Below are 13053 nucleotides of genomic sequence, written 5' to 3' on the forward strand. Positions count from 1 at the left end.
GAATCTCAGTAGGAAACAGAGGGCAGTATTTTTAGACTCTTTCATATACACTATGATAAAAAATCTCAGGTAGGAATCTTTACCATGCAGATTATTATTCTTAGAAAGTCCATTTAAACCCTATTTTGTATTTACTGGTAATTCAACACAGTGAAAATGTCTCAATCTCCCATTGCTGATGAGTATTGTAATAAGAAAGAAATGGACAAGCCCCTCAGTAAACAGAAACATTTTTTTACACTTTTTGTTTTTGCAGTGGTAAGACTCAAACCAAAGGCCTTATATATACTAGGGAAATATTCTAACAGAGTTATGCTTTAGCCTGAAAATGTATTAACAGCAAAAGTATTTCCCCCCAAAATATCTCTTTCATATAAGACAACGTGTGACTTATTTTATATTCTACCAAGAGAGCACATACCTGGTAGTCAACATAAATAACTCTAAGCAGAATTTTACTGTTCCAGAATGTCTCTTCTCATGGTGCACACATTCACGGAGATGCACAGACTTCAGGACTGGGCCCCTTTTGAGTAGCTTCCTTTAAAAAGTTATGTGATATTTAAAAAAAAAATCACAGGGTCTGAGTACGAAACACTGGTTAGCCTAGGATTTGCTACGTAGACCAGGCTGACCTCAAACTCCTGAGTACTGAGATTAAAAGAGTGGGCCATCAGGCATGGCCCCGTGATGCTTTTATTTGTGATTTTACTTGAAATCTCATTTTAAAAAAAATTTAAAAAGGTGGTGGTAGTGCACACCTTTAATCCCAGCACTCAGGAGGCAGAGGTAGGAGGATCTCTGTGAGTTAAAGACCAGTCTGGTCTACAAGAGCTAGTTCCAGGACAGGCTCCAAAAGATGTAGAGAAACCCTGTCTGGGGAGGGGAGAGAGAAGGGGGAAAGAAAATGAGAGCTGTCTGGCTGGGGGTATTTATAAAGAATGCCCTGAGGGGCTAAGGAAGAGAAGGTTTGGGTGGAATGGGCAGGGATAGCCTCTGAGGTGATGATGACGTGTTAAATGGAACTTAAGAGGGCTGTCAGGCGTGGAACTGAGGATGTGATGAGGGAAGGCATCAGAGGGACACAGATGTCAGTGATGGGTGTCTGTGGACCGAGGTGGTGAGAGACCTTTACAAAGCATGTTGGGAGAATAAATTTAGAAAGAAGGTTATATATTTAGTTTTGGACTGTAATTTGTTCTGACTGTAAAATACATAGGAGACTGGATTGAAGGCGTGGATATTAGTATTTGTAGAGATTATCAGTTAAATCAGCCAATTAGTGTTTATTGAGTGATTCTTACAGTGTATTGCATTGCTTTGTGTTGTAATTTTGAGCTGTTTTTTTGAAATTGTTTTTACTGGGTGAGCACGATGGTACATACCTTCAATGCTAACACTTGGGAGACAGAGGCAAGGGGATCCTTGATCTCAAGGCCAGCCTGGTCTACTAGCATGGTCAAGGCTAGTTAGGGCTGCATAGTGAGACTCCAAACAAAAGGAAAATAGTTTTGTTTTTACTCAGTTTAGAAATGTTATATTTAGACTTATGTGTAAATTATTCTCTAGTGCAATCTAGTATCACAGTTTAAATACATGCTAAGTATTGGGGTAGGACATACAGGTTGAATAAGAATGTGGGCACTGAGTAGAACAGCTATTGTCAGTCCCCCTTGGTGACCCCATCACAGATATCCAGCCAATCAGATATTTATATTACAATTCATAACAGTAGCAAAGTTACAGTTATGAAGTAACAGTGAAAGAATTTTATGGTTGGGAGTTAATGTGGGGAGCTGTATTCAAGGGTACCAACTACACATGGTTGAGAACTATTGAACTAGAACATGCTTTTTTCTTTTAAAACATCTTGATACATATTTTTTAAATTTAATTTTTTCCAAAGAGTGAATAATATATCTCCTTAAAATAAGGATACCACATTTCTAGCAATACCATAAACTTGCCATGTACAAAACTTGTTTAAAATGTATGCTCTTTGGGTGGAGATTTAACTGAGTGATAGAAGACTTGTGTAGGTTTTGGGCTGGATCGCTAGTGCGTGCATGTGCGCGCGCGCACACACACATGGGGGGTTATTTGGAAGATCTTATTATTGGTCCACTATTTTCAGTTTTTACTGTGTTAGTTTTCTTTACTGAAAATGGTACGGTTAGTATTTATGAGTTAAAAAGACGGCTGATATTTCTGTGTACACCAATCAGATGGTATTAGTATTAAATCTTTACTATCGTGTTTTATAAGCCTTAAGAAGCTTTAAGAATGTTCATGATAGAGTAGACTTTTATTATTTTATGTGTGTGATGTTTTGTGTACATGTATGCCTGTGTACTGCATTCCTGGAGCCCTTGGAGGTCAGAAGAGGGATTTGGATCCCTTGGGACTAGAGTTGTTACAGACAGTTGTGAGCAGCCGTGTGGATGCTAGGAACCAAACCCAGGTGCTCTGAAAAAGCAGCTAGTACTCTTAGCTGCTGTGCCATCTCCCCAGCCCTAGGAAAATATATTTTAACACAGCCGTTAAGGATGCATTTGAAAAGCTCTACAGTAGGAAACTGATCTGTGTGGAAGACACATTGTTGTGCTGTGGGCCGCGATGGTTGTGAAGAACACTGGTGCAGCTGCAGATCGTCGGGAGTTCTTCTCATCCTGCCTCCTTTCTTTAAATGATAGAGAACAGACTGTGTCTGCAATGTGTTTACTTCTCACTGGTAAATAGTTTGTCGCTTAAAAGAGAAAAAAACCTAGCTATATTTCTTGTTGGTGATAAAGCTAGAGTTTTTCAAGATAAAATTGAAAACATGGGAAACTTAAATCACATTTGTTACATCGATAGCTTCCCAATATTGAATACGCTTCTTTAAAAACAAGATTCGTGGTGATATAATAAATTCAGTAATTTGAAATTGTTTAGTGAGCTATGTCAGCACTTGGTGATAAACATAATTCAGTGCTAATGTTTTTTAAAATATTTATTTATTACGTATACAATATTCTGTCTGCGTGTACGCCTGCAGGCCAGAAGAGGGCACCAGACCTCATTACAGATGGTTGTGAGCCACCATGTGGTTGCTGGGAATTGAACTCAGGAACTTTGGAAGAGCAGTCAATGCTCTTAGCCACTAAGCCTTCTCTCCAGCCCAGTGCTAATGTTTTTATAAGTGACTCATGCAGAAATATAAACAGCCTGTGTACATGAAAGATTTAATGTGCAAGAGATCAACAGATTCTAATGTAGTGGTTGGAAATGACCGAGGGGATTGTTTCTTAATTCGCACGGCAGCTAACAGTTGAAGAAATAGAACTTTGCTGTAGTAGCACAGCTTCCCCAGTTAGTTACCTGAAGAGGTTGTACGATCCTACCTTTTCAGCTTGTCTTTTCTACCTCTGCTCAAACAAAGGATTCTAAGTCAACACGTCCTAAAAGACTGCGTGTAGGAAGTAAGGTGATTCTGCCATCTTCTGAGCCACACACCGCGCCTGTATGTTTTCTATACCACTGCTTTTCATTTAAAGCAATGCTTAGATTACTCACAAAGTAAAACTTTAAAAGGCTTAGTTTTACTTTTGCAATTTAGATAGAAATATTGTAAGCAAAAGGTCTTTGGCAAATACCAATAAAATTTAAAATTTTGAGATTCCATGGTCAAGGACAGAGAACGATCATTTGTAACTCAGACTGTTTGGCTTTTTAAAACAATAATCTATGAAGCACTTTTCAAATGGTAATATAAAAATAGACTTTGTATCACATTTAATATTACTTGAAATCATTGGAACTTCTATAAACCTTCATTTTTATTTTCTGTGTTTACAAGGGTACAAGCTGGCGAGATGGTTCCGCAGGGAAACGGTGCTTACCACCAAACCTGATAACTTGAGTGCGGTCCCTGGGAGATCTGTAGAGTAGAAGGAGAAAGCATAGCTTTCAAGTCCACAAAGGTGCCTGGCATGAGCATATTTGTGTACAGACACACACAGAGACACACAGAGTTACATAAATATAAAAGAGAATAGAAGCAAAATATGAAACTAAATATAATTTGCAAAACTATACTTTCATGACTAACTTTTCTCCAGTGTCTGATTTCTTCAATAAGATATTAGATTATTGGAAAAGAGTCATTGTGATCTGGGATATTGGTGATGTCTTAATTGTACATGGAGTTACTAGTTCATATTTGAGTTAAATGAACACTTATTTTTAAATTTGCAATAACTTACTGCATGCATTCGGGACCATGTGGAGTGTGCGTGGAGGCTAATCTGTCTTGTGCAGTGGTTCTCAATGTGTGGTCTAAAGCTCCCTTTGGGAGGTGTTGAGCAACCCTTTCATAGGGGTCACATAGCTGATATTGACACTATGAGGAACTGTGTTAAAGGGTTGCAGCATTAGGAGGATGCGAACTGGCCAAGTGGGAACTTTTGTAGCCCAGGAGCTACTGGGTTTTCTTTCACCATGTGACGGTTAGAATATTGAAGATTCTGTTTTTTGTTTTTTTTTTCTTCTGTAAACAGATAATCTCAGTGACACCTTAAAGAAACTGAAGATCACAGCTGCTGACAGGACAGAGGACTGCTTAGAAGGATGCTTGGATTGTCTGCTTCAAGCCTTGGCTCAAAATAGTAAGTTCCATTGTTTATTCAAATTCCAGACTAGGAAAGGATCAGATCAGCATTGTTTAGAAATCGGTATACAGTTAGGCATGTAACTTGCACTCACAGACTTGGAATTCTTTTGAATCTTATGTGTGAATGCTGAGATTGTTTCCAGTGTTCTGTCCGCCTACCCACCCTCCACCAAAAGCCATTCAAAACCCAACTGATCGTCAAAGAAAAGAGGAGATTGATGGGTGGGATGACATTTATATCAGCTCCAGAGAGGAGCCATTATGGCTTTTCCCCCTCAACACCTACATCTGCTTTATAACCAAACAGAAAATAAAAGACTAAACGGTTTATGTGTAAGGAGGAGACGAGAGAAACAAAGGAGATTTAAAATACTTAACATTGTTTTTCTGAACTTTTAAAGAAATCTTATTTTAAGACCATATATTTGTCCATAGATTAAATTGGAAGGAACTAACAGTGGTCACACAAATTTCTTAAAACCTATGGCCAAGCTTGATATTCCGTGTCTGGTAAATAACACCAGAAAGAGAAATCACGAAGTTCTTCATTGATGGTCCCAATGCATTATTGCACTTTATAGAATGTGTGTCTGTTCACCAATTTTTGCGTTATCATAGTGAGTGGATGTGTATGTAGATATACATATGTATATATCTACACATGTATATACATATATCTATGTATCTATATACATCTGTCTGTCATCAATCGATCTATAAAATGATCTTCAGTTGTTCCCATACTCCTACTTGGTTGTACTGTATTTATATTTCATTATACATTATATATTAATCCTCATGGACTAATTATGTAACCCTGTCCGAGAACTCGGGGAGAGTATATTGTACGGTTTTAATTTCAGGCACACAGAGGTGGGCAGGTCTCTTTAGATTTCATGAAACTGCCTAGAAAATACAGAATAATGGATTCTAATTCTCCTCATTGAAAAGAGCACTTTCGAAGCTAATCTGTATTTGCTGCTCTTGTCATGGTGACCAGAACAACTTGGAGGAAGAAAGATTTCTTATCTTAATTTCAATCCATTATGGTAGGTCATGGAGGGACAGAGTTGGGGATCTTTAAAGAAGAACCGTACTCAACCTCCTTTAGCTAGTACTGACTCCAGCTCCCCAAATAGCATCACTTGTTGGTGGCCAGGCTTCAACACATGAGGCTATCATGGTATTTCAGATTCATACCATAATGTAATCTTTAAAGTTCAGTTTCAATAACCTTTCCTTTTGAGATTGTAACTCTTGTCTAGCTATGTAATACAGAGATGACTGATGAGTTGAGACAAAATGTTTAATGAGAACATTTGTATAATGCTCAAGATGGTAAAAAAATGAAGAAAAAATAAGTCTAATCCTATGCTACTCATCACAGTAGAAGCTTGGCTGTTCATGCTAAGTAAAATTAAATAAAACCTCAAATGAACTTCTTTGTTTTTTGGTAGCCTGCTGGGTGATGACTTATGAAGATCACAGATACAAAACATCCCTATAACCATAGGAAAGTTTTTTGAAAGGCAGTGGTCTAGAAACTAACAAGAACATGGTGACCTGAATTTACAAGTGCCTATGCTGGCAGTTTTACACAATGACATGCTTCTCTTAAGTAGACTGAGGGTCAGCATAATTTTGTAAAAGAGTTGTGCTGTTTAATCTTCCTTTATTTTTCCATTGTTAGTTCATTTCGTCCCCTCTGGAATAATTTTTTAAAGGAAACCATTAGCTTTAGAAACTGGACGATATAATGATGGTTTCCTTGGTAATGTGGGTAAAGGCCAGAGTTGAGGAAGGGACATGAGAAAGGGAAGCACAGGATAGTGACAGGTTCAAGAAATATTACCTGGTATGATTGTTGGGTTAAATTCAAAACCTACATGTAGGCTTGTTGCCTTTATGTATTGAAAATGGTCTTAGAATTATGTAGAACAGAATCTTAAGGTCATATACCCAAAAGGTGTTTAACAAAACCAACAGAATATGAATTAAAGGCTTCCCAGGAAGATAATAAAAAAGTTTTTCTCTAACTGTCTAAGATAAAGTTTATAAATATTCTCATTTCTAAGACTGCTAAAAAGAATTTGACACAGGAAGAGGTTCTTGTAGTTTAGTAGTTGATTTAAAAATTAATTGGAAAACTTAATACTGAAGAAAATATAATTTTGAAGTATCTACACTGTAACTTTGGCTATTTCAGTACTTGAACTGTATATTATAAATTAAAATTAGAATTTTGAAATATTTTAGATTAAGTTTTTAAATTTTTGAGATTAAAATATAATTACATTATTTACCCTTCCCCTTTTTTTCCTCCAACCTCTGCCATTCTCCTCTTACTCTCGGAAGTTCATTCTTGGATATATAGATAAAACCTTACACGTCCTGGAACTAACTCTTGTTGTAGATCAGGGTGGCCTTGAGCTCACAGAGATCCGCCTGCCTCTGCCTCCGGAGTGCTGGGATTAAAGGCGTGCGCCACCGTGCCAGACAACCTTTCACTAATTCCTTGAGAATTCGCCCATGCATACAGTGTATTTTCATCATTTCACTCCTGTTCCCCTGTAACTACTTTAGGGTCTAGCCTTCCTCAATTTCTTATTTTTTTTATAGTTAATGATTGGCTCTAACTTGTGGTATCTATATGATATGGGAGTGGGGCTGTCCACTGGAGTGTGATCTACCCACCAGGAAATATACCATAAAGAAAATGGAGTTTCCTTCCCCTCATAACCATGAATTGCCAGTGGTTTCTCAGCTGGGAGTTGGAGCTTGTGAGCCCTTCCTGCTCCATGCTGGAATGGTGCCTGCCTTGGTCTGTACAGGTAACCGGAGCACCATGAGTTATGACTGCATCAGTCCTGCCTTGTCTGGAAGATGCTTTCACTGTAGCCCTCCTGAACTTAGGACCTGCCGGTGTTCCCTAAGGCGTGGGGAAGGGTTGGTGGTACACAGGTTGCATTTGTCTCTTGATGTCTTGATATCTGTGCTTTTAGCCACTGTAAGTTTGACACTGTTCACTGCACAGAGGAGCTGCTTTGAGGACCCAATGCTTCCTTCATCTGTGGCAGTTTGATCCTGTGTCAATTTATCAAAGTAGAGTAGGTTCCCCCCTGCAGCCTGTGAGCTCCCAGTCTTGGGTTCTGGGTTAGCTTACAGTACCAGACATATGTTTTCTCCTAGGTAGCAGGCCTTAAATCTAAGCAGAACGTGGTTGCTTACTCTGGTAACCTTTGTGCCATTATCCCCACTTTGTACATGTATAGCATGAATAATAAAAACCTGGAGACGGATACTGGGGTTTGAGCTAAAGATCAGAAAAGCAAAGCAGCCAACTACTAGAGAGATCTTACCTCTACGGAGACTCAGACAAAGGGGCACTCCTGCAAGGCTCTCCAGCAACCTCAGCCTCCACCCTCCACGAGTTCCCTTTATATTCCTCCCTCCGCCCAGCCATCACTCCTGTCTCCACCTGCCTAGTGCTGGGATTAAAGGCACGGGATCCCAAGTGCTGGGTCACCTTTGTGTGAGCTCTGGTTCTCTTTTAGACAGATTCAATCTTGTGTAGCCCAGGGTGGCCTTAAACTAACAGAGATCCCTCGGCCTCTGTCTTTTGAGTCCTGGGATTAAAGTTGTGTGCCATCACTCCCTGGCATGTATGGCTGACTGGTGTGGCTTCTTTGCCTTTTGATCTTTAGGCAAGCTTTATTTATGACAGCACCAGTAATATACCACTATAGGCATGTCTTGTCAGGCCAGGCCAATCTTATTGTAGCTCATGGGGTTAAGAGCTGGTCAGACTACTCACTGGGAAGCTGCCTCCATACTGGCTATTTCATGATACTGAAATCAGATTTTTTTTAAACCTTGATGTATGGCTTTAATGTGGTTTCCTTCTTTCTTTGTTCCCTCCCTTCCTGAGTTTAATGTCTGTCAGTTTTTAAAGATAAAAAAGAAGATCTGTATAACTCAGTATATTCTACAGAATACATTTTACTTAAGCAAGTTCTCAGTGTAAATCTCTGCTCTAAATTAATAGCATTCACTCATAGAAACACTTCAATCTCACTTTTTAAATATTTTTAGTAAATATATGAAAGCCACCAGCCAAGAAATCAGCCTGTTTGTTCTGGTTTTATTTGATTCTGCTTATAGCGTCATGACTTTTAGTCAATGCTTGTTGAGTTCCAGTGATGTTATTTCATTGTCATCTGGGAGTTTAAAGCAATGAGCTACCTGCGGCCACCTAAACAGTTTGGAGTTTTGGTCACCCTGCAAGAGGGGCTACCAGTTTAAAGGCCTAAAGACAAGAAACATTAGTATTTTATTTCTATTTTCCAAAAACTCTTGTTAATTTTGTTCCATTTTAAACCATGAGAACTGTACTTCCTAGCCAGGGTTGAGTGGAGGAGGTCATCTGTGAAACAATCCAGCGTGGTCATCAACTTAAACTCTTATTGCTCAAGAGTTAGTTCAACTTCCTCCACTTCAGAGTGTGTGTGTGTGTGTGTGTGTGTGTGTGTGTGTGTACACATGTACATGCTTTAACTTGCCAGCCACTTCCCTGATGATAAATAACTCATAATGAAAATCACAGAGTTGTGTGTTTAGTATATAACTTGGCTAGAAAACCCAGATTTGTCCTGGTGAGTAAACGGTGTTTAGTTCTGTGTTGCTAATCTTACTGACTTAGTAAGTTCTTAGTTTGTTTCTTAGCCCTTTTCTTTAGCTCATTTTACATTCCTGGCTTCCAGCCAGGCTGTATTTCTAAGCCCACTATTAATCTAACAGAAGTCTTCTGTGCCTCCGTTTGGTTTTAGTCTATTGTATGTATGCCTTTAGTAATAGCAAAACTACCTTCTGTGTAAGGGGCTGAAATACCAGATGTTCATCAAAGCCTCCACCAAATTTACTCTTAATGTAGATTTGTTGCTAACTGAAGAAATGGGAGAAAAGGGTATTGTTTTACTTTTTCATAGCTTTATCTAGAGTAGATTTTACTCTTTTATCCCATTATCAAATGCAGAAAAAGAAGCTATTTCTTGTGCAAGCTAAAGTCAGTTGTTTACTTTTATTTATATTGCATTTCTTAGTTGTTGTTTCCGTGGCTCATGGATGTTTACAGCTGATACTAATGATACACTAAACAGAGCGTTGAAGGATATGTGAAAGAGGGCTAGAGAGACACAAACAAGAGCAGTGCTCTTGAGGAGGACCCAGATTCAGTTTCCAGCACTCACATGAGCTCCACGGCCACTCAGAGTGAGCTCCAGGGGAGCCAGGCATGCATGTGGTGCACATACATAAACTCAGGCAAAAAAGAGAAGAAGAGAGAAGGGAAGATGATACATGAACATCTCAACTAAACTAAAATGGTCAGGTAAGAAGACATTGGTAGTCCCTGATGAATTAAGACTTTTAGACTTCAGCAGAATAATCATTAAAACTGCATGTAGCTCAGTTAGAAAATAGGGCAAACCAACTAGTCATATCCGTGCCTTCATCACAAGTAGGAGAGAGTTCAGGTTATCGGGAAAAGAAGTAAACCTCTAAATGTCATTACTCAGTTAGACACTACTCTGAAGAGATTTTTTGCAAAGACTGCACAAATTGCAACACAAAAGGAGAAGAGGGAACCAGGGACCAAGTGTGAGCACACACCATTACATTTTTTCTGTAGAAAGGAAAACTAACTTGGGAGGAAAATTTTTATACTTTGACTTAGGCTGGGTTGGAGTATTAGCTGTTTGTTTGAGTTCCAGTTAAAGGCTGGAGGTTGGGGAGCTTGAGATGGAAGAATTGCTCACACCTGGAGCCCAGGAGCTCAAGACTAGCCCCTAAAACATGGCAAGTTCCCATGACACCCCTCCCTCACTAAAAGAACAAAAGTGCATAGGATCCCATATGCCAATCAAGGGAACTATTTTGGGGAATGAAGGAGTTACTCTTCTTGGATTCCTGGGGAAAACAAGAAGAGAAGTGTCTATAGAAATAAGAATAGCACAAAATTAGAAGACGTGCTGTATTAATTAATTTTATGTTACCATGACCATAATACCTAACCAGAAACGAGAGGAAAGATTGGTAGTTTTGGCTCAGGTTTCAGAAGGTTCAGTTCATCGTGACGAGGAGAGCAGTGAACAGTCAAGTAAAGCAACTTATATCATGAGATGAGAAACTGAGACACAGAGAAACGGGTGCTTGGTTAGGTTTTTCATTTTCCCCCATTGTCGTTCTGTCTGATGCCTGTTTAGCCCGGGGAGTGATGTTGCCCACATTCACACTGGCTTATTTGAAACGCCCTTTCAGACACCAAGGGGTGCCCCCCCCCCCACTCCCAGCCTCTTTGATCATTGCAAATCCAGTCAAGTTGTTAACGAAGATTAACTATTACATACACTAAATACTGCTTTTGGTTTTGGTTAGACATGAGAGCTTTTGAAATAAAGTCTAGGTATTTGTCTCAAGTCTTTACCTTTACATCATATAAGTTGTATTAAATTAATCATTGAATAGAGATTTCAGAAGTATATAAGGAAGGAAGCAGGAAAAAAAAACAAAACCAAATGTTTTAGCTACTGAAAACATTCTTTTTCCCAGTGAAGTCATTTCATGAAGCTGTTATCAAAAACAACTTACTGTAACCTCTACTAATAATATCCTTAAGCTTTTGGAAGGTGAAAACGAAAAGCAGAGTCAGAAACTTCAGGACCTAAGCGTGTAAGCAATAGGAAGGTGTGAAGTTTAGACCAAAGTCTGGTAGTTTGGATTAACTAACAGAATGAAAAGACATGACAAGCACTTTAGAAATTAACAAATTAAAAGGGGCTGAAAGTATGGGAAAGAAAAGGTTAAAAATAGAGTAATGGAGGAAAAGAATGACTTGAGGAGAGAATATTAACATCAAAACTAGATCATATTGTGCCTGTAAAGCTAGGTAATTAGTGTGCTAAAGACAAAACAGCAAAAGGAAACACTAAACATCCTTCCGGTGAAGGAAGAAGTAACTCTGATTTAAAGGGACTCAGCAGGTGCTTGTGAAAACTGACCTCATAGTGACCCATAGTGGAAATCTTATTATTTTTAGATTTTTTTAATATTGATTATTCCAGCACTGAGTTATTGTTGATAAAGACTATAAGAAGCTTTAATATTCTTTGATTATTTATTTGATTCAAGTTAACTGACATCATTAATCATGTACAAAAGTCTTCATTATTAGGAAATCCAGTTAGTGTTGGCTTTAGTACACAAATATGGAAGTTCTAGAAGTAAAGAAATAATAACTTTTAGAATGTGTACAATTCATGTTAGCATTTTGAAGTTCTGCAACATTCTTCGTGGCACATGAATCATCCTTGTGGTATGTGCTACTTGCGCGTTTGTCTCTTAGCAGCTGTCTCAGTTTTCAGTACTGTGTATCAGACAATCCTGTCTGTCTGTAAGGGTGATGCTGGTAGTATCTTGTTACTTGTGCTCAGTGACCCTTAAATTACTTAATAATACGCGACTCAAAAGTGGTAATGTTTGCTGTCTGATTATCCTGACAAAAAAAACCTCACAAAGTACCTCATTTAGGTGAAAAGGGAAGGGTTCTCACTAAATAAAGAAATCATTGTATTCTGTTGTTGCAAAGGTTTATGGTAAGAACAAACCTTTTACATCCATCAAATTGTAGAGAAGAAAAAAAATCATGCAAATTCTGCTGTTGTGCCTCAAACAAGTCTAGAGAACAGTATGTGATAAAAAATAGAAATGACATTAAATTTGTGGGTGGAAACATGAACAGAAAGTGTGTTCTAATGGATGGAGTGTGTTATGCCAGAAATGTGAAGCCTCACTTAATCTTGCCATGTAGGCAGTGTATCACCTCATCATCACAAGAAAAGAAGTGAGTATAGAACAGCAAGATACTGTGAAAGAACAAGAGCACATTTGCTTATCTTTTGGTTTAGTTATTGTTTTATTGTTATTGCTAATCTCTTATTTATAAGCTAAACTTCATCTTAGATATGTGTGTTTAAGGGAAATAGCGTATATTACATATTAATTATATACACTTTATATAAATGTATATGTTGTATCAGATTATCTGTTGTGGTATTGCACAGCTTGGGTTAGGATGGCCTTTATATTAATAATGACCTCAGTGTGCAAAAATCATGATGCTAGCTAGCCATTTGGATACACTAAGAAGAAGTCACAAACTGTGTGTGTGTGTGTGTGTGTGTGTGTGTGTGTGTGTGTGTGTGTGTGTAGGTGTGTGTGTAGTTTGATACTGTTTGCAATTTCAGACATAGGACTTACACTTTGCATATAAGGAGGAATTACTGTAAACACTAACTCATTGTGTCAGTTTGTTCTTCCCTAAGAGACTATGATAGATGGGGCAATTT

At 38.3% G+C, this 13053-nt stretch overlaps 1 protein-coding gene across 4 annotated transcripts in view; it reads left to right on the plus strand.

The window, feature by feature from the left end:
* Positions 1-13053, plus strand: part of Rap1gds1 (Rap1 GTPase-GDP dissociation stimulator 1) — a 112497-nt gene that overhangs the window by 18757 nt on the left and 80687 nt on the right. For all 4 annotated transcript variants that reach the window (XM_075981238.1, XM_075981235.1, XM_075981236.1 and 1 more), the window contains exon 2: positions 4539-4646. In XM_075981238.1, the coding sequence (XP_075837353.1) occupies positions 4539-4646 (108 nt within the window). The remainder of the gene's footprint in view (positions 1-4538; positions 4647-13053) is intronic.

This window comes from Microtus pennsylvanicus, chromosome 7, assembly GCF_037038515.1.
Source record: "Microtus pennsylvanicus isolate mMicPen1 chromosome 7, mMicPen1.hap1, whole genome shotgun sequence".
Lineage (NCBI taxonomy): Eukaryota > Metazoa > Chordata > Mammalia > Rodentia > Cricetidae > Microtus > Microtus pennsylvanicus.